At 37.3% G+C, this 23788-nt stretch overlaps 1 protein-coding gene across 1 annotated transcript in view; it reads left to right on the top strand.

Moving 5' to 3' along the window:
- galnt18b (UDP-N-acetyl-alpha-D-galactosamine:polypeptide N-acetylgalactosaminyltransferase 18b) overlaps positions 1–23788 on the top strand; it is a 94325-nt gene that overhangs the window by 46432 nt on the left and 24105 nt on the right. Inside the window, exons 3-6 of the mRNA XM_014997194.2 lie at positions 2877–3043; positions 12357–12540; positions 15126–15323; positions 15489–15603. Coding sequence (XP_014852680.2) covers positions 2877–3043; positions 12357–12540; positions 15126–15323; positions 15489–15603 — 664 coding nt within the window. The remainder of the gene's footprint in view (positions 1–2876; positions 3044–12356; positions 12541–15125; positions 15324–15488; positions 15604–23788) is intronic.

Here is a 23788-nt window from a genome sequence, read left to right as displayed (position 1 = left end):
TTCTTACAATTTACTAGTGAGGTAAAGGGAAAAGGTGTGCATTTGTGTGTATCCGGTCCTCATTCTGGCAATATACTTATGACCCTTTGTATACATTAATTTGACTGCCAGGTCAAATTGACCCAAACAGCATCTCTGTACTAAATAGATGTGTGGAGGAATGCAACTATGTAAAATAACTCATTTTAATGCTCATTATGGTTACAAATTGACCTGAAATATAACAGGAGGTTTAAGTACAGCCATAATAAGAAAAATAAAAAGCCATTGGAGCTTCTAGCTATGAAAGGATTAAAGTCCCTGGTGTTTCGTTTAGACCCTAGACCCTTTGGCGGAAATTAAGGTTTTTTATTAAATAGACTCTGAAGAATTCCCTTATCCCTGAAGAACGTCCCTACAGTTGAAATTTGACTTTTGATTTAATCCTAGGCTTAAAGCATCACGTTTATACAAAGTAAAAACTGTTGATACCACAACATGGTGACTGTGACCCAGTTTTTGCCACAACTCTTACAGGAACAGGTTACATTATGTCCTCATATGAATGTTTACATGGCTCAAGGATCTTCAGGGCATTGTCGTCACTGTGCTGAACTCCCCACAGACCATTTATCTCCATTAATACTGTCTCTGTGCACATACAAAACTGTTGCAGGTGGAGACGTTAATCATACATAGTTTGCATCCTTGTTTCACATTTTAAGTGCCCCAGCCATAACACTGTGTGAATCCAACAGGGAGCAGAGGAGGAGATTCATGAACAGCAGTGTGACATTTAACACACTAGATGGTAATGAATTAGATATCCCAATTACACCACAATTCATTCTCTACATTTAAACGAAAATCTCATGCCAAGACATTGTTACAGGATTTAAACATACATACATTTTGCACAAATATTATGAATATATATTCCAATTAAAAATGAAAAAGTGTATTGATGGATGGATGGAAAACATAAAAAATATGAACACATCATCATACATTTTTATAAGAGAGCTGATTTCACTCCAGACCTCAGTATAAATATTTGTTTCTACCCATACAGATCCATTTATTTAACATAATTCTAATTTAGTTATATGAAAATAGCTTAAAGGAGTGAGGCGTTATGCAAAATATATATTTTTGAGCTTTGAAATATAATAATGTTATTCCTTCATCACAAACATACCTGGAATGTTACCTTGACTCTTTCAGGCCTGTTTGAGAAATCCTTGACTCTCCTGTGGCAACCATTCAGGGGCGTCTTTCACAAAACGTTACCTCCTTCAATCTGCAGCCCAGATTCCACAGAGCTCCTACATATTCCTACTCAGCTCCACCAGACTAGCAGCAATTAGCAAACACCTGGTGGAACTGTGCATCAGCTGAACCATACGAAATACTTCTCAGTCCCACGCTACTAAAAATGGTTGTAAGGTGCATAATGGAGGACCATTGTTGTGATGACGTGCTGAAGGGGGAGTGGCAGAAGGAGCAGGAGCTTCTGAAAGAGACGGATTTCAATATGTCAAATTGCAATAATGTTTATAACAACTGAAGGTAACATAGATACTTAGAGTACAGGGTTCTGATATAATTAATATAACTTAGACAAATAAAAAAAAAGATAGGCCAATGCCAACATCAGATGGTGTTTATTGTACTCATGTTCAGGTAAGATAAGTTGGAGAAGCTGTGCTGCATACAAACTATATCCGTGGCCAGACATGAACATGGGGTTTCTGTAGATCGCTGCGAATGGTTGACCTACATTGGACCTGAATCCAGCGTCATACAATGACTCAACATTAACATACAAATCCAGCATGAATTTGTGTTTACAGAAGATAAATCAATTATTTACCAGGAGATCCAAGCACATAGAAATAACACAGTTCGTTGTTAGCGATAGCATTGTTATCATAGACTAATTACTTACAATAGCACAACTCACTACTCACCTGGCAGAAGCAAGTCCACAGCCATTTAATGCTTCTTTTGATCCTAAATATTTGACCCAACCTGAAACTAAATAATTGTATTCTCCAGGCTTCTGAAAACTTTCTTCTGGCTTGTCGTATGAACTCTGCAGTTCCACATGTATCTTGTTAGTTGTGTGGATCACTTTGACACCGGGTAAATCCTCAAGATTATACGAGAAGTCTTTTTTACCGAGAAAATACGGATCATATCCTAAATATACACGTAATTTTTCGAGATGCCTCGTCTGTTACAGGCTATTTAGGGCATTAGCGATCTAGTTGTGATCCATTTTGCTTTGTTTTGAACCGGAGAAATCCACTTCCGGACCTCCATCTGAATTTCGCGCCTCATCCGGGTCACGTGTCTGCAACCCAGCAATACTCAAGGCATACAGCGTCCTGATGACGCCATTACGTCATCACGTGACTCCCTCCCCTGGCGCGCATTAATCCGGAAATAGCTTTGCTTGAATATGGGAACCGGTAAAATGTTTGCCACTGAAAATTACAAGCTAGGATGGATATGGCAACTGTGGCAGGAACACAGCGTGTGCACCCACGATGAACCACGCCAAAAAGTAAGTTCTGTCGGGTGCGCATATTTGTGTGCGCGTAGCTGGATGTTGGCACGGACTATACTGTGGGTCTACGTCCCAGCTCATGACACGCTCCTCTGTCACACATTTGCTAAAAAATGATACTACATGCGTGGAAAATAAAAAATACTGCTTCCTACTAGCAAATTCTGTGTTGTATAGAAAATAATAAATATAATTCCTTAACCAAACGAACCTGTTAGCTTTGATATAAATCATGATAATGTAATTTTATTTACAAAGAGGTTTATTTTTGTTTGTTTGAGTATCTGTGGCTTCACTTACCAGGACTTTTATCTGTCTTCCTTAGGTGCAGAAACATCACTTATCCCCTGAACCTTCCTCAAGTGAGCATTGTGTTCATATTTGTGAATGAAGCCTTGTCAGTCATCCTGCGATCCATCCACTCTGCCATCAACAGGACACCCCCCCACCTTCTTAAAGAGATTATCCTAGTGGACGACAACAGCAATAACGGTAAAGAAAAAAATCTCACTCCACCAAACACCTCACAGCTGACAGCAAAGCCCCATCTTTAAAGTTATTTTTTAAAGCTTTAGCTGAGTTGAAAATGCAGGTGTGACAGGCACTTTGCAGCTTCGGCTTTATCAGCACGTGGAAGCAGTGTGCACCAGTCTGTCATAGAGAAGATACTCTGAATTCTTCGGTACTTTTTTTTTTATACGCTGCTTTACGATAACAGCCTGTTTATACACAGTTACTCAACCTGCACATACTTCCAAAGCGACTGAGATTAACATCTGATAAACAGCATACATATCAGTGGATTCACTGTTGTGTCAGTTTACACTGTGCACTCGGACTCGAAGCTTTTGAGTTTTGTGGGTTTAGTGATAAGAAACCAATACACTCTACACAAAAATGTATTATAGTGGTTTGCCACACATTTTAAAGGACTAAAATGCTTTAAAAAAAAAAAAAAAAAAAAAAAAGTAAAATATAGGCAAGTCTAAGCTAAAAAAAAGTTTTGTCTTAAATACAATAAATCTTTAACAATACACTAAGAATTTCTCTCAGAACCACAATTTTTTATTAGATACGATAAAATATTGTTAATTTACTCTATTGTTAAAGTTGCATGTTATTACCTTTCATAAAACGTTTTTAAAAAAGATAAACCACATAAAATGTTACGCTTACACACCTTAATATGACGTGAATCATAAACGTACCTATGACTAGTGTTTGACAACAGGAACTAAGGTTATCTTGGGCTAGTTTTTACAGTATTAGAAAAAACATGAAGTTATGAGACTGTTGCTGATTTTTGTGATGATATCAATTACAACTATTCCACATTTTTCTTTTGTCTCCGTCCCATAGTTAAAATTTACAATTTTGCCTTTCAACCTCTAAAACTATTCATATGGTGCAAATCAAAGATGTTTTGGAGCATCCAATCTGACAGATATAATATTGGAATGTAGAGTGGAAATTGAAAGCACATTAGTTTTTTGATCTTGGTGATATTGATTTTGCTCTGATGATTATGATTCAATATATTGTGCATGTCTGGCTTTGTCGCATGATTAGAAATGCATTGATCAACGTATCAGTGAGTGAAATAGTTCAGCTATTCCCTGAATGTGTTTGGTTAATAGTACCGTACATCAAAGGTTGGAAATTCTGATGAGGCTGGGTTTCTAATCCTTAAATGTGTCATAAATACTTTTTTCAGCCTGCAAAACACATCAACAAACAGCACATGTTTTGATGTGACTCTTCATTTGAGTTCAGCAAGAATCAAAACATGTTCATGACCTGTTCTTTGATTCGTATATGACTATTCTTGTAATTCTCCATCTTCTGCTACTTTGAAAGAAACCTGCAACACATTTTTTTATGGTCAATGTTTTTTCTGTATTTTATTATTAAGTTAAAACAAGATGGAAACACATGAATTGGTATGTATTTTAGTGTGTGTTTGCTTGCTTTGATTTTAGCTAGCAATATTTGAACTAGGATCTACAATCAAGTCAGTGATTAACAAACATTTAGTGGCAAAGGTAAGGTTGTGTTTACTATACATTTTTTTTGTATTTGGTGATTTTCTTTTTACCTTGCTTATGGGTTTTTTATGAGGATATTGGCTGGTTGTGCAGAGTAAGTCAACACTGAATTTCTTTCAGGTTTAGTCTGTCAATTTCTGATGTGGTTCTGCACCTTAGTCCTTCCCTCCTCACAATAATCCCTGATGCCAACAAAGACAAGCATGTGTCTCACATGTAATTGATGTCTCGCTCTGAAATCTCCCAGGAGATGAGCTGTTGAAGGATGACAGTGGTGTTATGATGACTGACACTAGTGAGCTCTCCACAGAAGTTTGGAAAAAACTTTAAAAACTTTATAAAGTTGAAGCACATAAAGAGCAACTTGCTGTCTCAAAGTTTAAACCAAAAAAAAGTTTGTGTTTGCACATTTTTGATTGTGGCAACAAAATAATGCAGTGCTCTTTGCCAACTTTTCTCGAACTTCCTGTGACACTCTGTCAAAATACTGGCATGTTTTAGCACAAATGTCCATTAAACAATAAATCTGCTCTGAATCAGGTATGCAAAATCTTGTGAATGTATTGAGAGAACCCTTGAACTTTTGTCACTTTCCACCTAAAAACTTCACTTTATATTTGTGTTTTTTAGATAGTCCAACTCAAACTGTAAGAAAAAAGATTAATGGTAATCAACTTTTTGTTTACCCAATAAAAATCTAAAATGTATTATGCCCTCTGTTTTGGTAGTTTGAACTAACTTGTGCTGCAATTACAGCTCCAAATGTTTTGGTTTTGTTTTTAATGAAATACCTTTGTATATAATATTTTTATATAAAAATAAATAACTGAAAAGTTTTGTGCAGGAGTACTTCCATTGACTCAATTGTCTCAAAGTGATAGCTTCTAGTTGAAAAACATCTCAAGCAGCTGATGGTCCGAATGTCTCCCAAGAGATGACACTAGCCTCATATTCAAAGTCAAAATACATTTTGTCATCTAAAAATGAAGTTTTCTGGTGAAATCACTTGATATTAACCATTCATGTATGTAAAATATCCAGAGGGGAGAATGCAAATTCAGGAACACCTTGGTAATTCAGAAATCAGCATTTACATGTTTAGAGAAATCTATGATGTCCGTTGCTCCTCTGATGGTCTCCAGGCTCTCTTAATGTTAATTAGGGGGCCGTGTTCGCTGGGTTGAGCCGATGGATGAATAACACTAATTAGCTGCAGAGCCAGGAAATTTGCCCAGAGGCACGCAACAATCCAGCAAGGTGATGAGGTGTTTGCAATGAGCCTTGTCTTCATTTCTAAGCCTAATTCTTTCATCTGCATTCACTGCATGTCTTGTAAGGATTGTTGACTTAGAAACATAGTCAGTTTATCCTCAGAAGATAGATTAGAGGTGTACCATGTATAGGGGGAAAAAATCAACCTGTAGTTATATATGAAAGGTGGAGCTGGTAGTTTGCTCTACAGGACTATATTATAACGGCAGAAAGCCAATATTAAAAATGGTAATGACTGAGTGCCAAAGTCATTTATAAGTTTTATGCCTTTTAATTGGCTCTGCTGCTTTCAATAAGGAATTAGATTATCAACGTGTGAAAAACTGTTTGCCAAAGTCAATTGACCAAAATGTGGCATGTCCTGGAGGCTCCTGAAACTGAATTTAAATCAATTTTGTTAATTTAACACTCTGGAATAAGTATGGTCGTGCTCCCTCAGGCTATTATTGACCAGAAAGTTTAAGATGTCTATTAAAAAATGTAAATGTGAAAACCGAAAGTTTCCGGCACAGACAGATTACCACATCACGAGCAATGAACATTCATATTTCATTACACAACCGCGAGCTGGAGAGTTGTCGTCTTCAGCTTCTTCAGAGTCCCAAGTGACACCGCGACATTTTGCTGATGGCATTTCACTCTGTTTGTTTGAGCACTCTGTCACACTGCGTCCGATAGGCCTGGTCCTATCATTTCAACCAAGACTGAGCTCTAAATGTCGTCAGGCTGTTGACCCCGGACTCTGCTGAGATTCTTGAAGGGGTCCACACCTAACCTCTCATCCACCTGCTTGCTCACATTAGTCACCTGGCGTTGTCCAGAAGACATTAGCATGCGGGAGAACATACATAGCCATCAAGGGAGAAAATGGCAAATTGACCCAGCTGATTCTTTTGTAATTGGATAGTGTCCCAAGCTGTGACTTGAAAACTCCCGACTGGTGAACTCCTGGTCAGATTTGGAAGAAAACTGAAGAAGGGGGGCTCTCCTATTAAACGATCTGTACAGACGATGATGATTCTATCTTTAAAGTTACATGTAAAGGATTCAGAGAAAAATATGAAAAATGTCTGCAGAATCTGTATCAACCAAGAACAACCTGAGCTTGTTACATTTATTACCAAGTTGTCTTTCAAGTGGTCAACTACCGTATTTTTCAGACTATAAGCCACGACAAATTCCCCACGCTTTGAACCATGCAACTTGTAGCCCGGTGCTGCTTTTCTGTGTGTTTTTCTTCAACCACCAGGGGGCTCTTTAGCAGGAAGTGAATCTTTGGAAGTTAAAATTGGAAATCAAAGAAGAAAGCGTTAATTTTCATTTAGAACAAGTGCATGCTAGCAGCAGGCACAACGGAGAAAGGTTTTCCCTCATCATGGAAACTACATGAAGAAGTTCATTTGATGCAGCTTTGAAGTGGAGGGCTATCGATCCGGCAGTACAGGAGGGAAATAGAGCCGCTGCAGTTAAGCTCGGCGTGAACGAAACCATGGTTCGGAGTTGGAGACGCAGGGCGGCGGAGATATCAGCAGCTTATACCCCGGTGCGGCTTATAGGCTATATGTACGTTTCCATTTTTATTCTTTTTAACCTTTTTAGGTGCGGCTTATAGTAAGGTGCGCTCTATAGTCCTGAAAATACAGTGAAGAGAATTTTAGAGTTAAAATGTTTACACCATAAAGGGTAAATAATAAAAATAAGCATATCAACTGTTGGAGGTGAAATTACTTTATATTTTATAATACCAAGACCTTTGTACACATTGAGAGTGTAAATGAGGATAGACACTCTGATCAGTCAGTGATGTCTTGGTTTCTTGCCAGCGTTGGTGACTCAGCTGTGAGTGATCCTCACAGCTCCAGGAGATTTGTTCTTCCCTGGCCCCTAATAGAGAAGAAACAGTTACAGGGAGGGAACACCACAGAGGTTTATTGCATAGTGGGAACAATTTCTGATTTGCATCCAGTTTCTGTTAAATATTCTTAAATTTATTAGAATTTTTTGATATTAAATCTTTTTTTTACGTTTCTTTTTTTTAGTAAAGGTTTGTCAATTTTTCTTGAACTTTTCATGTAATGTGATGCTGACATCTGTGTTACTAAAACTACCAGCAGATTCAGTAGTATTTTGTTTCACAAACCATCAGGTTATCAAATGGGTTGAAAGAGTTGAATAATTACAGTAACTTAAATTTTTGTTTTCACACTGAATGAGGATTTGTTTTTAACTTAAACTGTTTAAAATCAGTTTTTTTTTTTAAAGATTACATTTTTGCTATACTGCATCAAGTAACTGACTTCAAACCTTTTATTGAAGCATTGAGGTTCAATTGTTATTTTATATTACAATAAAATATGAATGGAATCACATCAGGAATCACATCAGGTTTAAGGACTAGTACATGTTGCATCATATTGGAGTTAAAATTTTATACCTCCAGATGGTGCGGCTCCTCTTTGCTTCAGTGCCATGTTTCTGCACCAGATAAGGTAGATCAGAGACCAGAGCAGATTGAAAGGCAGCCACTGCTTCCAATGCATGTTTTAAGTTATTTCAGCTTTTTTTTTTTTTTTTTTTTTTTTTGAGAAATTAAAAAGGAGACTGTGAGACTGATGGCACTTAATTACCACTTTCACTTTGTCAATTTATCGCACTTAAAAATAGACTGATCTGTGATGGAAAAAATAGGTGATAATATTAATTTTATGTTAGACCTGTTCAAAATGATAACATTGTTTGTTTCCTTAATGCATTGTTTTGTCTGCCAGGAAGAACCTGAAACTCGCTTTCCATTTCAGCATTGTGCTTTGCTGTGAGAGCAGTAATCTAATGTGGATTTATTCAGCAGCCTAAGGTGTGCAGAGAAGTTCCAGTCACTGTTGGATATATTGCACGATGTTGTTCCCAAACCAGCTAATGAAAGCTGGAGGGTTCACAAAGCTGGGATGTGATATCAGCCAAAACTAGCAAAGCCAATCTTCAGGCTGGAGCTTCGCTCACTCACACTGTTTTTTTAACAAACTGCCAGTGGGCCGTGGGTTTGATTGCCGAGGAAGAGCCAGTACCTGCTGGATGTTTCAGACACAAATTTTGCTGTGGTGGACTTATGTACTGAGAAGCTGCCAAGCAAGTGTTGCAGCTCAAACTAAAAAGCAAGTGTGAGACCTGTAACCATACCGATCTGCCATCTGCTGTGCGAGAAGAAATGCTCTAATGGTGATAGATGATGCTTGCAGAGGAACATGCATGAATGCAGTGTTCGTTTTATGAAAACAAAAATCATGTTTCAGGTTAGACTTCCATGAGCATCATTATACAATTATAAAATGGTTGTAAATTATATTACAAAACATGGGTATTATAATTGTTAACATATCCCCTGCTTTCTATATTTTGCAAGAATCTAAATCAGTATTGATGTGGTTTGTTACTGCGATATGTATGACTTAAGGCTAGACTGATCTGACTAAAATAACATGTTCATTTTTTGCACTCACCATTAACTTTGCTCATTATTTTCTGAGATGACATTTCAGCTAGATTTACAATCATAAGCTGCTGGATTTATTTCATGACTGCACAGCTATGCTTGAAAACTTGCTTGCTTTTTGTGCAACTTCAGTGTAACTCCGGCGGAGCTTCAGCGGGATATCAGTCCTGAAAGATTGATGAGCGGTAGCCATCAGCCATTGCTGGCGTAATGGTGTGTGCTTTATTGTGATTTGTTATGAGGCATAGCGCCACATCACTCTTATTTTTCAATTCCCAACACATTAGGGTGTCTTAATTATTGATTAAATAAAAGTTATTAAATCTGTTGCAGCAGCCTTTTCACGCAAGTCTCTGCAGCTTCCTTCAGCTAATTTTAGAAGACTGAGGTAAATGACTTCAGAAGCTAATTTTTCTGATAAGTGTTGTAAAACATGAGTAGGTACAGGGTACTGCTGGTTGATTAAGTCTATGAGAACACAAACCTGACCACCCCATTATGAACAAACATGATAGCTACCTGTTTCATGCTGTGCACATTAGAAAAACAGAAAGGGTAAAAAAATATGCTGCTGCAAGTTACTTTCTGTCTGTTGGAGAAAACACCTACCCCTGCTGAGAACCAGCAGGCACAGAAAAGAGAAAAACAACCTAATGTCTCTATATATCCATGAATCATTCCTTCTTAAAAGCAGTAAGCATGTGGATTAATTTACCCAGCTAAGTCTAGACACAGACATAATCGGTTTTCTAACTTGTAAAATTGTAATGCAACACCTGTAGAGTCTATCCCATTAGTTATTAAGCAAGAGGAAACAATTTACTAGGACCATCAGAGAACCTTCCGCTCGCACTATATGCCTTTCTTTTAATGGCACAGGATGACATGATGCTATTGAGAAACATCTAACTTATTTGACACTGAAACATACAGTCCGGTCACCAGATAAGCCCGGTTGTTATTGATGTTTTCACGCTTTGCTTAAGAAAAAAACAAATTATGCAAGATGGGTACTGCCCTTTATCCATGGCAACCATGTATCACTGCTACAGAATCAACACAAGTAAAACTTAAATATCGTAGCAAAGACTGTAGAATAACACTAAAGTAATTTCATTGTGTGCATTGTGAGATGGAGATGTCTCACCTTGGGGTGCCGGATCCTTAAAAATGATAATGAAACTGAAGTCGTGCCATACTTTTTTATGAATTCAGCAAATGATGTGGAATCATTCATAAAACATTGACATTTTATTTCAAGATGGTCTGTTCACACTTAAATATTGAAAAAGAAATTAATTTTGTTATGGCGGTACACAGGAGAACACTAAATCCTACACCCTTGATCCTAATATGCACACACTATTCAAAACAGGAGGGCATTAAAAGCAGCACATACTCCTCCGTCCTCTCTGGGTTCTAACTCGGGAAGTAGGCATGGCTTTGTGACGTCCCTCTCTTCACTACCACAGCTGCAGTGTGATGGTCTCTCTCCTCTTTGGTGGGTGATGGGCAGTCTTGCTGCCGGGGGTTTGTGCAGATGCCTGGCTACCCGGATGACTGGGTTCGGGCTTTCTTTGCATAGGGGACTAGGTCGGAAAGTTCGATGGCCTGCTTCACTCCCAGTGCCTCTTTCAGCCTGAGGGCTGCTGTTGCTGTGCTTTACTGCCAACTTATCTCTTTTTAAGGCTGTTCTGTGGGGGTGCCTGGTATGTGTCTGACTGGGGCTGCTGTCGCATTTATGACTGAAGGCTACCTGCTCTTTGCTGCTCTTGGGTAATGAGTGCTGCAGGCTTCCTGCCCTTCTCACCACTCTTAACTTTGCAACTTCAGGTGACAAGTTCATACACACACCCCTTCCACTGGCACAAACATGCATCCACACACCCACAAATTCATGCAAATAAGCTAACTGGTTGTGGGTTATACCAATATGTCAGTCATTCAATTAAAATATTTGTCTTGAGACATTGTTTTTATGCAAGGCAGCAAGCTGCTCCATAAGGTATGCCTGAAATGCCAAGACAGAAAACATGAAGAACAAGGAGTTGATGTCCCATAAACTTTATTTTGTTCTGAACATTGAGAGCCATGTAAAATTGCCATTTTCAATACTTTGGCATTATAGGCACAATAGTAAACAGCTTGATGGTAATGACATCCAGTGAACTTTGGGTTAAAGTTAAACTAACATACATGTTTCTGGAAGGAAAGCAGAGTAACTGCTGAAAATTCATAGTTACAAGAGGAGCATAAGCAAAGTACATCTTTAAAGACCATCCATAGATGCAAAGACCTTCCAGAGGTGATACAACAGTGCTGGTGCTCCACTTTACAGCTGGTGCTCTCTACCATAAAGCATGGATTTCATTAATGGATATATTTAATTTTCTGTAATGAGAAAAAGCCGCTTTCTTATTTGTGGAAGAAATCATAACGACCTTCAATTATATACAAATGTTCAACTAATGGTATATCTTGAAAAATCCTGATATGTATTAATACCAAATAAAATAGAAAGTTTAATCCACTATTGTAGTTCATTACATTTCCAAGAAAAAAAAAAACCCCACAAATGCTGATTTTGCTCCACTAACATTCAGTGTGACCTCATCTTGCAGGGTATGATTCATCAAACTGTGTATGAGTCAGGTAGTAATGAAGATAAACTTTTAATATGGACATCTGCCATGTGTTGAAAAGGATTGCAGGCTGATACTCAATATTGCAGAGACCCTGTTACGGCTGTTAAACCCCATGGAAGTCAGCAGTCTGCTCAAGCTGCTCCCTATTTGGTCCACTGATCAAAGCAATGAAGCATGAGTGCCTTTGGCCTCTGCCCATTGAAAAACTGCCCACTGGAGGAGAACATGATGATGTCTTGTGGGTGGTTTGCTTGAGGCAACTCTCACTTTACTCACCTAATCCTGAAGGGAATATTCAAAAGCTCTGCTGATATTGATGCAAAATGCATTCTGACTGTTTGCTTTGTTTGCAGATGAGCTCAAGGAAAAACTGCAGGACTTTGTGTTGGAAACAAACAGTCAGCGTCCAGGATTCATAAAGATAGTGCGGCACACCAGGCAGGAGGGGCTGATCCGGTCCAGAGTGAGTGGATGGAGGGCTGCCACTGCCCCAGTTGTTGCTCTATTTGATGCCCACGTTGAGTTCAATGTCGGCTGGTGAGTCACTCACAAATGCAGCGTGAAGTGATATTAGCTAGGTTTAACAGATGGGCACAAGTTCTTCAGTCATTTAAAGTCAGTTTATTCTGGAAATTTAGAATAATGTTTCATTAAATCTTGAGTAGATTCATGTAATGCTAAAAAGTTAGCATTGCATATAAAATGTAATAACTGATAACTGACTGTAAGGCTGAGAAATTTAATTTCTCCTTTTTAATTTCTCAAGCAACCCAATAACTAAAATATGTCTGTATGTACATTGTATTTGTTACATTATTGTGTATGCTATTGTCTATAATTCTTGGTATCCATAATGTTCTAAATATGTATGTTTACTTTGCACTATTATGACACACACACTTAAACTTGCACACACACACTTAAGCCAATTTGTGCTGTACGGAAACCTTCAACCTGATGCATAAACTACAAAAATAAAACAAAATGCAGGTGAATCCCTTGAGCTGGTAATTATCAAGAATAAGTTTGCAGTGAAGTACCATGCCGCTAATCCATTCTTCATACTTTGCATTCATATGCATGTTTTTAAAGCAATCTGAATAAAAAAGGGATTAAGACACTGACTGTTGTCACTGTTAGTTATGGTTTCTTACTATGTAAACATGGGTTTAAAACAACAGTCTTAGCTATGTATAAAATATATGTATACTATTTTTGTTCAAAGTTGTATGTCAGCTTGAGACAAGGAATTGGATTTGTGGAAACTGTTTTAAACTTCTGGCATACAGATAACATTTTCTCAAGACAAACACGGGAAAACTGAAACCACATTTAAACTGTTCAGCTCTGTTTTTTCTGGTCATTACAACACAAAGGTGTGTGACCTGTTATACAGGCAGCGTGTTTATCTGTCACAAAACAAACATGGGTTTCAGCCTGGTGTTGTACTTGTTTCAACTGATGCACTTTTCTGCCTTTCATTTGTAATTCAAGTGTTTCTGTAAAACCTTCTGGAATATTTCCTCTGAAAAGCGAGACTCGGTTTCTTCTATTATAATATGCAGTGGTACTTTGAACCTGTTTTTTTTTTTTTTTGTTTTTGTTTTTTTTACATTTATTTAGGAGAGGTTTTACTTGATTTACAATAACAATATCAAATACATTTGCATTTCTTAAAAAAAACCAAAAAAAAAAAACCTGTTGTAACAGTGTAGCCCGTAGAGAATGTTTTTGTGATAGATATAGACCCCTAACTAATCTGACATTAGGAAATTAGGAGAAAAAAATTTTACCATCAAAGAAATTGCAAATGGTTTGGACAGTTCCTAAATTCCTACAAGTGTTGCTTAACCAAGATGTTACTCAGCACAATGTGAGTTATACCCATTACTGTGGCAGAAATTAATCATTTTACCTAAAATGTCTATCTATTGATAATATTTTTTGAACAACATTAATATTCTTTTAAGTTCGTTATGCTGCAATAAAAATAGCAGACATAAGTAGCTTGTTTTCTCAAGTGCTTTAATACTAATACTAATGGTTCACTGTTAGTTTTGTGTTCCGCATGGCTAATAAATAAATTGTTCACACCAATACAAATTTTGTAATTTTCTCTAATGTATCTGTTGTATTGTTTTCTCTTTCAAATCTACAAACTGTGACAATAGAAAACATCTATATTCAACATGTTGAATACCTATTCATAACGTATAGTATAATGCCAACTGTATTGGATGACTTGCTTTTACGCGCACATTAACTTTAACGACATCCTAGTTTTAGTATGAAACCTTTAACATGATATGTGCCCACCTTTTGCAGTTGCAACAGATTCAACTACAAAGGGATGGCAAAGGATTTCTACATGGTTTAGAAGTTATGGGAATTTTTGATCACTTTTCCAATAGACCATTTACCAATTGTAACATAAACTACCCAAAATGTCTTGGTAATGGTTCACGGCTCATTCACAAGCTCAACTCTTGAGAAACCGTCCCACACTACAGTCTGCTCTGCACCAAACTTCACGCTTTTACACCATGCGGTCAGGCAAATGCCGTTCTTTTTGCAACTCAATTGCAATTGGCTATAGAGTCCTGTGGTAGCATGCTTTATACCTTCAGCCGACCCTTTGCCTTGCACTTGTTGATGAAAGACTTAGATACAAGTGCTCAGTCATGGAAACACATCAGCCTCTTCATGTACTGTTCCTGTACTAATCTGAAGCTATTGACTCTGCAGACAGCTGATGGCCTCTGTGCACTATTTACCTCTGCATCTGCTGACCCCTCTGTCTCTCCACTTTGTGTTGCTTTCATTCACAACTGTATCTTATTTGTTGTAATACTAACATATCTACATTATCTAGTTGTGAAGAGATTTCTTGACTGAACTTGTACAGGTGGGATCCTGTCCTGGTTCGACAGTGGAATTCATGTAGCTCCTGAGAGTGACCCTTCCTTTCATAAATCTTTACAGAAGATATCCTTTTTATAAGTAGATATCATTTTTTCCCCCCAGATTTTATTGGAAATCATTTTGGAAACATGTTCAATGGAGAGTAAGGTTGTCAAACTAAATGCAAATGATGAAATTAAGATTTTTCTCCATGTTGTCAGGGCTGAACCAATACTGCTGAGAATTAAAGAGGACAGAACACGGATAATCTCCCCATCGTTTGACAACATCAAGTATGACACGTTTGAGATTGAAGAGTACCCACTGTCCGCCCAGGGCTTTGACTGGGAACTCTGGTGCCGCTACCTCAATCCACCCAAGACCTGGTGGCACAGGGGCAACAAAAGTGCCCCAATCCAGTAAGTAAAATAATCCAGCTGCACAGTTATATGTTTGACATTAAATTACTAAATGTCAGTAGTCTACAAATACTGGATTGTGATCTTTAACATTATTACATATATATTTTTGGGGGGGTCCTTACCGTCATGGAACAAAACTGATCTTCATTGTAAATGTTTCAGGAGCCCAGCTCTGATTGGCTGCTTTGTGGTGGACAGACTGTACTTTGAGGAGATTGGTCTGCTGGATGAAGGCATGGAGGTGTATGGGGGAGAAAATGTGGAGCTGGGCATCAGGGTGAGTAATGCCTCTGGCCATGAAGTCCATTGTTTATTCAGGAAATGTGAGGGAAAAATATTACAGTGGCTGTAAAAGTGGAAAGCTCCAGGCTTCACCTTTTTTCCATAAAACTATAAAAGTACAGGATGCATGGTATTTGATTAAAGTGGTGTGGCATGTGTATTCAAAGCAGTATTTTGGTGGTGTTGCAGTGTGTTAAAAAAATGTGTGCTTTTTACAGAGTGGTGCTGTCATTGCTGGGCATTTCTAAATTCCTAAACTAGTTGAAAGCACTTTAGTTTGTCACAAAAAATGTCTGCCTTTGAGTCTGAATCAATTTTAGGAGGGATTCACACCACAGCTGGCTTGATCTTTGGCTTATCCACAAAGCTCCTGTGACATAAATTTCAGCGTCTGTTCCTGCCTACAAGAATCCTTTAGGTCTCTTTGTGTTGCAACTGAATGCATCCCCGGTTTTAGTGACAATGCTGAGTCTGCACAACAATCACAACAAAAACCCCATTGCGAAGGTGATAAAAAGGACACAACAGACAAGGAATCAAATCTGCAGCAGCACACTTCTTTTTAAAGAAACACCAGATTTAAAAGAAATACAAATATTTGATCATTTATCACTTTTGAACATCATGAATTAAAAAGCTTTCCCAAATCTGTGGACAGATATCACTCAAAAACACCTTTTTCCCCCCCTGGTATACTGCTCTATTATTTCCGCCTACAGTGCTGTCATGGCAACCGCAAGCCCATGAATGAATCCGTCCAATTGATCTCAAAATGCTATGAACGCATGCAGGCTTATGCATGTCTGTAATATTCCAACAGTTTGTCCACGTGTAGCTGGGGAGTTATGTTAGTCATTTTCTATTTTAGCGTATATAGATATTTACTGCAGAAGATAAGCTGGTTGGGCAGTTTCAGAAAACCCCAGGCTGCAAATTGTAACAAGGTAGACGTCATCCCAGATATTATTTAAAAGGTAACTCATGATTCTTCAGAGAGATTGTTAGAAACCAGTGAAATAGTCACCTTGACTTTGCAGATCACATTTTTTAACGACTTGGCCCAACACTTCTAAAATAGTCAACACAGCAGAAGACATAATCCTTTAGCTACTCAGAAGGCATTGTGACATACCTTCTTACTTGTGTAGTTTTAGCAAGAACAAAAAAATCAATACTGATTGATTCCGAATCACCTTCCCCCCGATGATCCGTCTGTAGAGACTTGTCAGCATTAAAGACTGTGTTACTTTTTATAATGCTGGACAGAGCAGACAGATGTACCCTCTCCATAATTTCCACCATATCATTATGTTATACACCATCAGCTTTTGTGTGAACCACAAAAATACACAGTGTGTGTTTATAATAGCAGTATGACACACAGAAGGGTCAGAGCATTAGCTGTCCTTCTCAAGGATTGGTAAAAGTAGCTCACCGCAAAGTTACAAAGACCATCATACGAACTAATAGCCTTTTCAATAAAAGCAAGAGAGGAGTGCCTTTTTCTGTTCCTACTGGACTATACTGTGGAAAGGAACTTCAGAGCAGGATGCCAAATGTGGATTTATCCATCGTAGCTAATAACAGAGATCCAATTAGCAGAACAGAAGGAAGACTAATCCCAGAAATCATTTAGCTGCCGTGTTTGGATTTTTGTTCACAGTTTTAAAACAGAGCACATTCGTCAAATGTTGCGTAACATCACTTTAGTTCAAAACCTTTGTTAGGATTAATTTTGTGCTGACATTTACAAACTATAATTAACCCAACTGCTTTACTGAGTTGCTATTTAGGTAGGTAGGTAGAATTATTGTCTTTGTATAACATTACAATGACATTTTGTCGACAGCATGTCTGACTACAAGACACTGCAAAATTGGTCACAGTAATAAAAATGTGGCTAAAAAGCAGGCATACCTTAAGGCAAATATGGATTTAAAGTTAGGCCTATATATTTTAGACCCAAGATTTGAAATCCCAGAAAGAGGTAGTCCACAACCTTGCACCTGTTGTTCTGTGTTGCAATTTCACATATCACAGTGAAATTACAGATTTACCTCCTAAAGGTTCTGAAATAGGTTGTTTATAAATATTTATCTTAATCAGGTATTCTGAAGAGGAGCATTATCTAAATCAGTCAGGATAAAATGCTCTGAGGTTCAGGGTTGGGAACCACTGCGATGGAGCACCAGCAGAGTTTGCCCGCCTGCAGCATACTGGTCATGGCCCCCAGACCGACTGCCAACACAGGGCTGGCTCTCATGGTGTCCTCAGAGATGCATTTGAACAAGGCCAGCAGCTACAGTCCTTGGCCGCAACTTTATGAGGTTCAGCGGTAAAACGGTTAAAATAAGCCCTGGTTTTCTTTTTATGTTTTCGCTTTGTGGAAAAATTATATTGTGATACCAATATCTGTTAGTTTTATTGGATTCTCTGGGGTATTTAGTGAAATACTGTGGATTCTTTTATGCTGCTTTTACGTGCTAGACGAGATAAATCCAGTTGTAGAGTTATAGTTTCACCAAATAAACAGTGTCCTTGGTTATCTGGACATTGTTTGGTTAACCAAAAGCCATGCAAGCTGTTTTGTGCGGTTAAAAAGAAAAAGAAAAACCTTGAAAATAGAGACCTCATCTGACTGTTGAATCAGGCAGGCTCCTGACGGCCACAGGCTCTGTGCGGAAACTCTATGACCCACAAGTAGTCCTTTAGCCTTAGAGCACAGTGCTCTGATTGGATGGAAGGGAATCATAAGATCTTCATGATGAGATGGAGCCTGGCTATTGTACACTTTTTAGGTACGAAGAAGAATTTTAAATTACTTCTGTATTGTACAGTGAGTCACAGAAATATTGCCTCTTTTATTCATTTTTGCCAATATTTCAGCTGCTGCAATTTGGATGAGCTGAAGATTTCTTTGAGAGATTTTGGGACATCCAGGTAATAATGCATTGCAGTAATCAAGCCTTGAGGCAAAAACGGTATGAACTAGATTTTCAGCATCATTCTGAGGCAATATGCAATGTTCTCCATTCCTCTGCCTCCTCAAAGGCTGGATCTGTACAGAGTTTGAGATTTAAAGCTTCCAAAGGGTGCATGGTAACATGGACATGCATGCACAATTGGACAGCTTATCCAGTTTAAGGGAAATATAAGATCAGTTTTCTTCTGCCAGAAATGGTGAATGTTTGTAAGGAATTTTCCAGTTTTCAGCAGTCACTCACCGTTGAGAAGAACATTTAATTTTCCGTAATGATCCGCACTCTGTTTAGTTTTCTTAAACAGAAAAAAATAAGCCTCTCATGACTAAGTCTTCATGTCAACACATTTAACCAAAACAGTGGTGTCATTAACAACTGAAAGTTAGTGTCAGTGATTGGGTTCACAGCCATGTCAGAGTTTATTTAAAGCTTCCAACTTATGCATCCCTGGGATTTAGATTTCTTATACTTCCTGAGATTACACATGCATACATCTGGATATTGTGTATTTATTTTGCTGTGGAAATGCACAGCTGCAGTTCTTGCTCATGGCAGGTTTTTGTTCCACTTTGTTGACTTTTCATGTATAATTTAAAAATGCTAACAGAAAACAGAAGTTTGCTCGATGTTGCCCTGATCCTACGAATCTCTTCTATGGAGCAAGTAAATGTTTTAAAATCATTCTTGTGACAAACATTCTGCAGCATGTCCATGAAATAGGTAATTTGCAGAAACTGTTAGGTTTGTGCAATTATCGACAAAAACACAAAAATTAAAAGAAAAAAAAAACCACATCTGACAAGTACACAGACTAGTACAAAACTGCACATACAGACATGGTATGACCAAAACAACTAAACTTTGTTATACTTATTCTTTTCATAAAAATAAGAGTATTTTTCAGAAATATAATTTATTGTGTTGTAGAATGCTAATAGTTGGTTGATTTAAGGACGAAGCAAACATTAGAATGAAGAATTTTTTCTTTCTTTCGTCATGTGGAATCACACAAATAAGCTAAGATAAATGCACAAAACAGAATACACTCACAAAACTGTAGCCTTTAGCACCTTTCAGACTTTTAGAGGTGACCAGAGCAATAAAGTCTCTCAGCTATTATCTGTTTTCAGGAAACCCAGTGGCAATACTGGAAGCGTGGTGATGTCCATCTCCTCTAAAGTCATGGACATCTTATACGTACCCATATTGATCCAGTGGATGCAGCAAAATTGTGATGATAGCTTCCTGCTGCAATAGCCTGAAATAGAGTCCTGGTAAATGTAATCGGTGTCCAGGATGAATCACACCGCAGTGTTTCGGTTACAACATAAATCTGAAATGTCTCTTTGAGTTCTGGCTGTCTGTATGTGTTGAAATTGTTCTTTGAAAGCCTAACGTAATCATACCTCAAACCAAACATGCAAGTTTATCTGAGGCGGTCCTGCAACATAATCTGTAGAGAATGCATCTAAAATTACCTCAGGACCTTGAAACGAAATTATAATTAAAGAAATTTCCCCAAACACCCGTGAATCCTGAATATTGCACTGTTGAAGACAGCCTGGGACAATGCATCAAAACAAGAGCAAAGCAAATCTCCCTCTGAGGTTTTCTTGAAAAATGAGGATCATTGAGACAACTATTATCTAGCAGGCTTTATGCACATTACTTATGGAAATGGGAACAAAACACCATAACTGCCGTCATCATAATGATTTACACTGAAGGTTTCTGATGAAAACTCATCAATCAAGTAGTATTAGCTCTAAATCAAGCATATTCCAAAAATTGTAGTAATTAAAATATTGTTCATGCAAAAACCATCATAACAGACAGAGTTTGGTCAGTGTTAACACTTTACCACAGCAATCTCCACTTATGTCTAAGTCTCAAGTTTTCAACTTCAGTATTCATAATAGAAAAGATGAATAGAATATTAATCTATTTGTTAACTCAGACCTAACATCTACAGTACCTTAAATATAATTACTGTCACTGAAAATCAATTTTAAGTAAACAATCTGGGCATCTTTACCTTTCTCTGCATTGATGTTTTGACTTTCTCCTTTGAGCACAGAAAGACGGCTTTAGGTTATCATTAAAGGTGAATAACTAAGTGTTAGACCACAGACTCAGGCTATAATTGTAGAACAGCACTGATGGAGTTTCATGACCCCTGGACTGCAGAAAATCCATCGTCTCCCACTATGTAATCTCAGACCAACAGCTCAATCAATAAGACAGTCTTTTGTCTAACAGGTGATGTGAATAGTGATGGGACTCTGGTACAGAATGAAAACTATCATGAGGTGCCTCTTGCTGGTAATATACTATTCAAATATGATTCAGTACTGGGAAATAAAAATAGTTCACAGTGTAGCCAGCAAGATACTCATTTTTATGGTTTCCTTTTTATCTATGTGACATTTTAAAATGTTATTTTTTGCTGCAATATTGGCAGGCAATCTACATTTTAGCAAGCAGCAGTCTACTTGGATTCGATCGGCCCCATTACTCAGTTTCGAAATGGATTTATGGATTATTTTCATTACCTTCAAAGGATTACATGGTGCAGCTGCAAAACTCGCATAACTGACTTTTTCATAGGCTATAATACCTTCTATATTATTGAATTTATTTATGAAACCAAGAGATATAAAATATAAAAAGCCACATCTCTACATTTCTTATAGCGTTTCAAATTTAATTTGACTTTTTCAAAGAGCTCTAGGTACTGTTTCATAGAATCACATAAAATATACCCAGAAATTGTTTAATTTATACTAACAAACAATCTGCAAATGTTAATCTCTGAAAATCCACAAATCTAAGAACAAGGAGCAGACTTATTTTTGTGTGACTTTGGTTCCCCTGCTTTGTCTGAAATACTATTTCAGTTCCTCCAGTATAACCTCAAACAGAAAACAAATCTGAGATAGAAGGGAGTAGATAATACATAGCATTTTTAAGGAGACTTTTTTTATTTGTACAGCTGTAGTTTAGTTAATCCACAGCAATATCAATGCTGTTTTTAGTGCTACAGGTTTCTGTAACACAGAATCCATCAAATGATCAGCTGCAAATCTTCAAGACTGGCTACAAATCAAAATATTGTTTGCTGATGAGATTGTCCACCTGATGTTTTTCAGTCACTTTGTTTAATTACTTTGTTGTATTTTAACTGCGATCCAGAAAACTGTCTCTCAAACACCTAACGCAGCACTGTCTCAAACACTTACAGACGGCACATTTAAAAACTGCTTGGCTGTGCTTTGTTCGTTTTATCAGTTCATGTATTTTCTGACTCAAAACTCTGATGTGCAGTCGTCATTGAAGAAATGCTTAAAGAGGTTTTGCTTTCTTAAATTATAGGCGAGCGTCAGTATAGAAGGGCTTCTCTGAATTATTTGAAGCCCCTGACGGTTTGTCACTGGATTAGCATGTAAATAGAAGACAGGCTAGTAAAATGTGTGAAACTTTTCACTTGAAAGGATTCCTGTGTTTTAAACAGAAATGGGAATTTTTATCTGCCGCTTTTTTCCAGCAAAACTGAGCAAGACGTGATTTCAGTTTGAAGTTTTTTTTTTTTTTTCTTTTTTTTTTTTGGAAGATGCACCTTACCAAGCGTCTCCTGGGATTTTCCCAGCACAGATATTCAGAGATATTCACAATATCTGAATATAAATTGAGTAATTTCCCTCCGGAGTTTAAATCCCTCTGCACGAATCATGACAGGATGTTTTGGTCTGATGTAGACCACCTTTGTTTTGAATACCTTCATGAAAGTTTTCTGGGGCATAATTACCACAACCCAAATAACTATGTTAAATGAACCAATCAAGAACACTTTTCCAAAGTACTCTAAAATGTGGATAGATAAATGCAATATTTACAGGTCTATTCATAATTCAACAATTCTGTGTGAATTTTCTCTCTGCTGTCCATATGGAATACTGCAGCCTTGTCTTCCATGATTTACATTTGTTTATTTATTCATTTGTTCTTCATTATTTATTTATTTCCAAGGGTGGCATTCAAAATCCAGTGGGGATCAAGCAAAAAAAGAAAAAACCCAAAAAGATGCACATATGGATTGGCGTTTAAAATAAGATCCACATTCTGTACCAGACTAATTCGGTTTCTTACATCAGTTTCTCTGCTGCAGTTTTTCCCTCCTGCCTTTCACACAGGAGCAGCCTTTCTAAGTACACTTACACATTGAGTTTTCAAGACACTTGGCAGCATCTTACCACACAACCCTTGTGAATTTAGACTGTACTTTCTCCCCATGTCATCCAAGAAGTGTCCGTACCATCTGCTGCAGGACTCTGAAGTTAGTTTTCTGTGACTTTAGCTGCATGTAATGAAGCTCTTTTGGGATTTATTGGTGCATATTAACCCGAATTTCATATGAGCTGATAAAAACCTGAACATTATAAATTCTTTATTTTCTGTCTACCATCTATTGCTCTGCTGCTTTATAGTTTGAGATGAAATAGTGAAAAGGAGTTATAAGTATTTCAGAAGATTTGGACCAGAATCAAATTTTAGATTTTTGTTGTGTTTGTCTTTACTTTTATATATCAAAAGCAACAAGTTCAGCTTTAAACAATATTCAGTAAAAAAAAACAAAAAAAAAAAAACAGTGGAAGCTAGAAACCATTAAAACTAGAAATGTTGACAAATTCTGACATAGCAAATATTTTAATATACTTTTCAAATAAATATGTAAATACATACTTCAGTTGGAATTTTATTACCATTATTACATAAATAAGACTGTAGAAACTAAGAACAGCCTCTACAGAGGAGATGCCTGGTTAGTGTGTGCTGTGAGTAAGTGGATTTTAAAAACTTTAAGCCATTTAAAGTTTGGGTAATCTTTTTATGTTAATTAAAGACCCAAGCGAGTAAGAGGGATGATAACCTATATTCCCTCAACCTTTATTGAAACTTGAGAATCACTCATCATTTTCTCATTAGTGTCTTCATTTATTAGATAAGAAGTCTTGAAAAGTTTTACATTATTAACAAGTCAGTACTAGGAAAACAGAACCCAAGTTCTTTTACGTAGAATGTTGTACATAGTGGGTTTTTTTTTAATACTTAAATATCCTGAAATTATGATAATCAGGTATACAGAACAATTTACAAAATACCCAGCAGATATTTCGAAGTCTTGACATAATCAAGTCTACA

This window comes from Poecilia mexicana, unplaced genomic scaffold (genome assembly GCF_051168715.1).
Source record: "Poecilia mexicana isolate PSO_F unplaced genomic scaffold, ASM5116871v1 scaffold_3, whole genome shotgun sequence".
NCBI lineage: Eukaryota > Metazoa > Chordata > Actinopteri > Cyprinodontiformes > Poeciliidae > Poecilia > Poecilia mexicana.
Note: the sequence above shows the minus strand (reverse complement) of the source record. Positions and strands in the feature narration are given on the sequence as shown.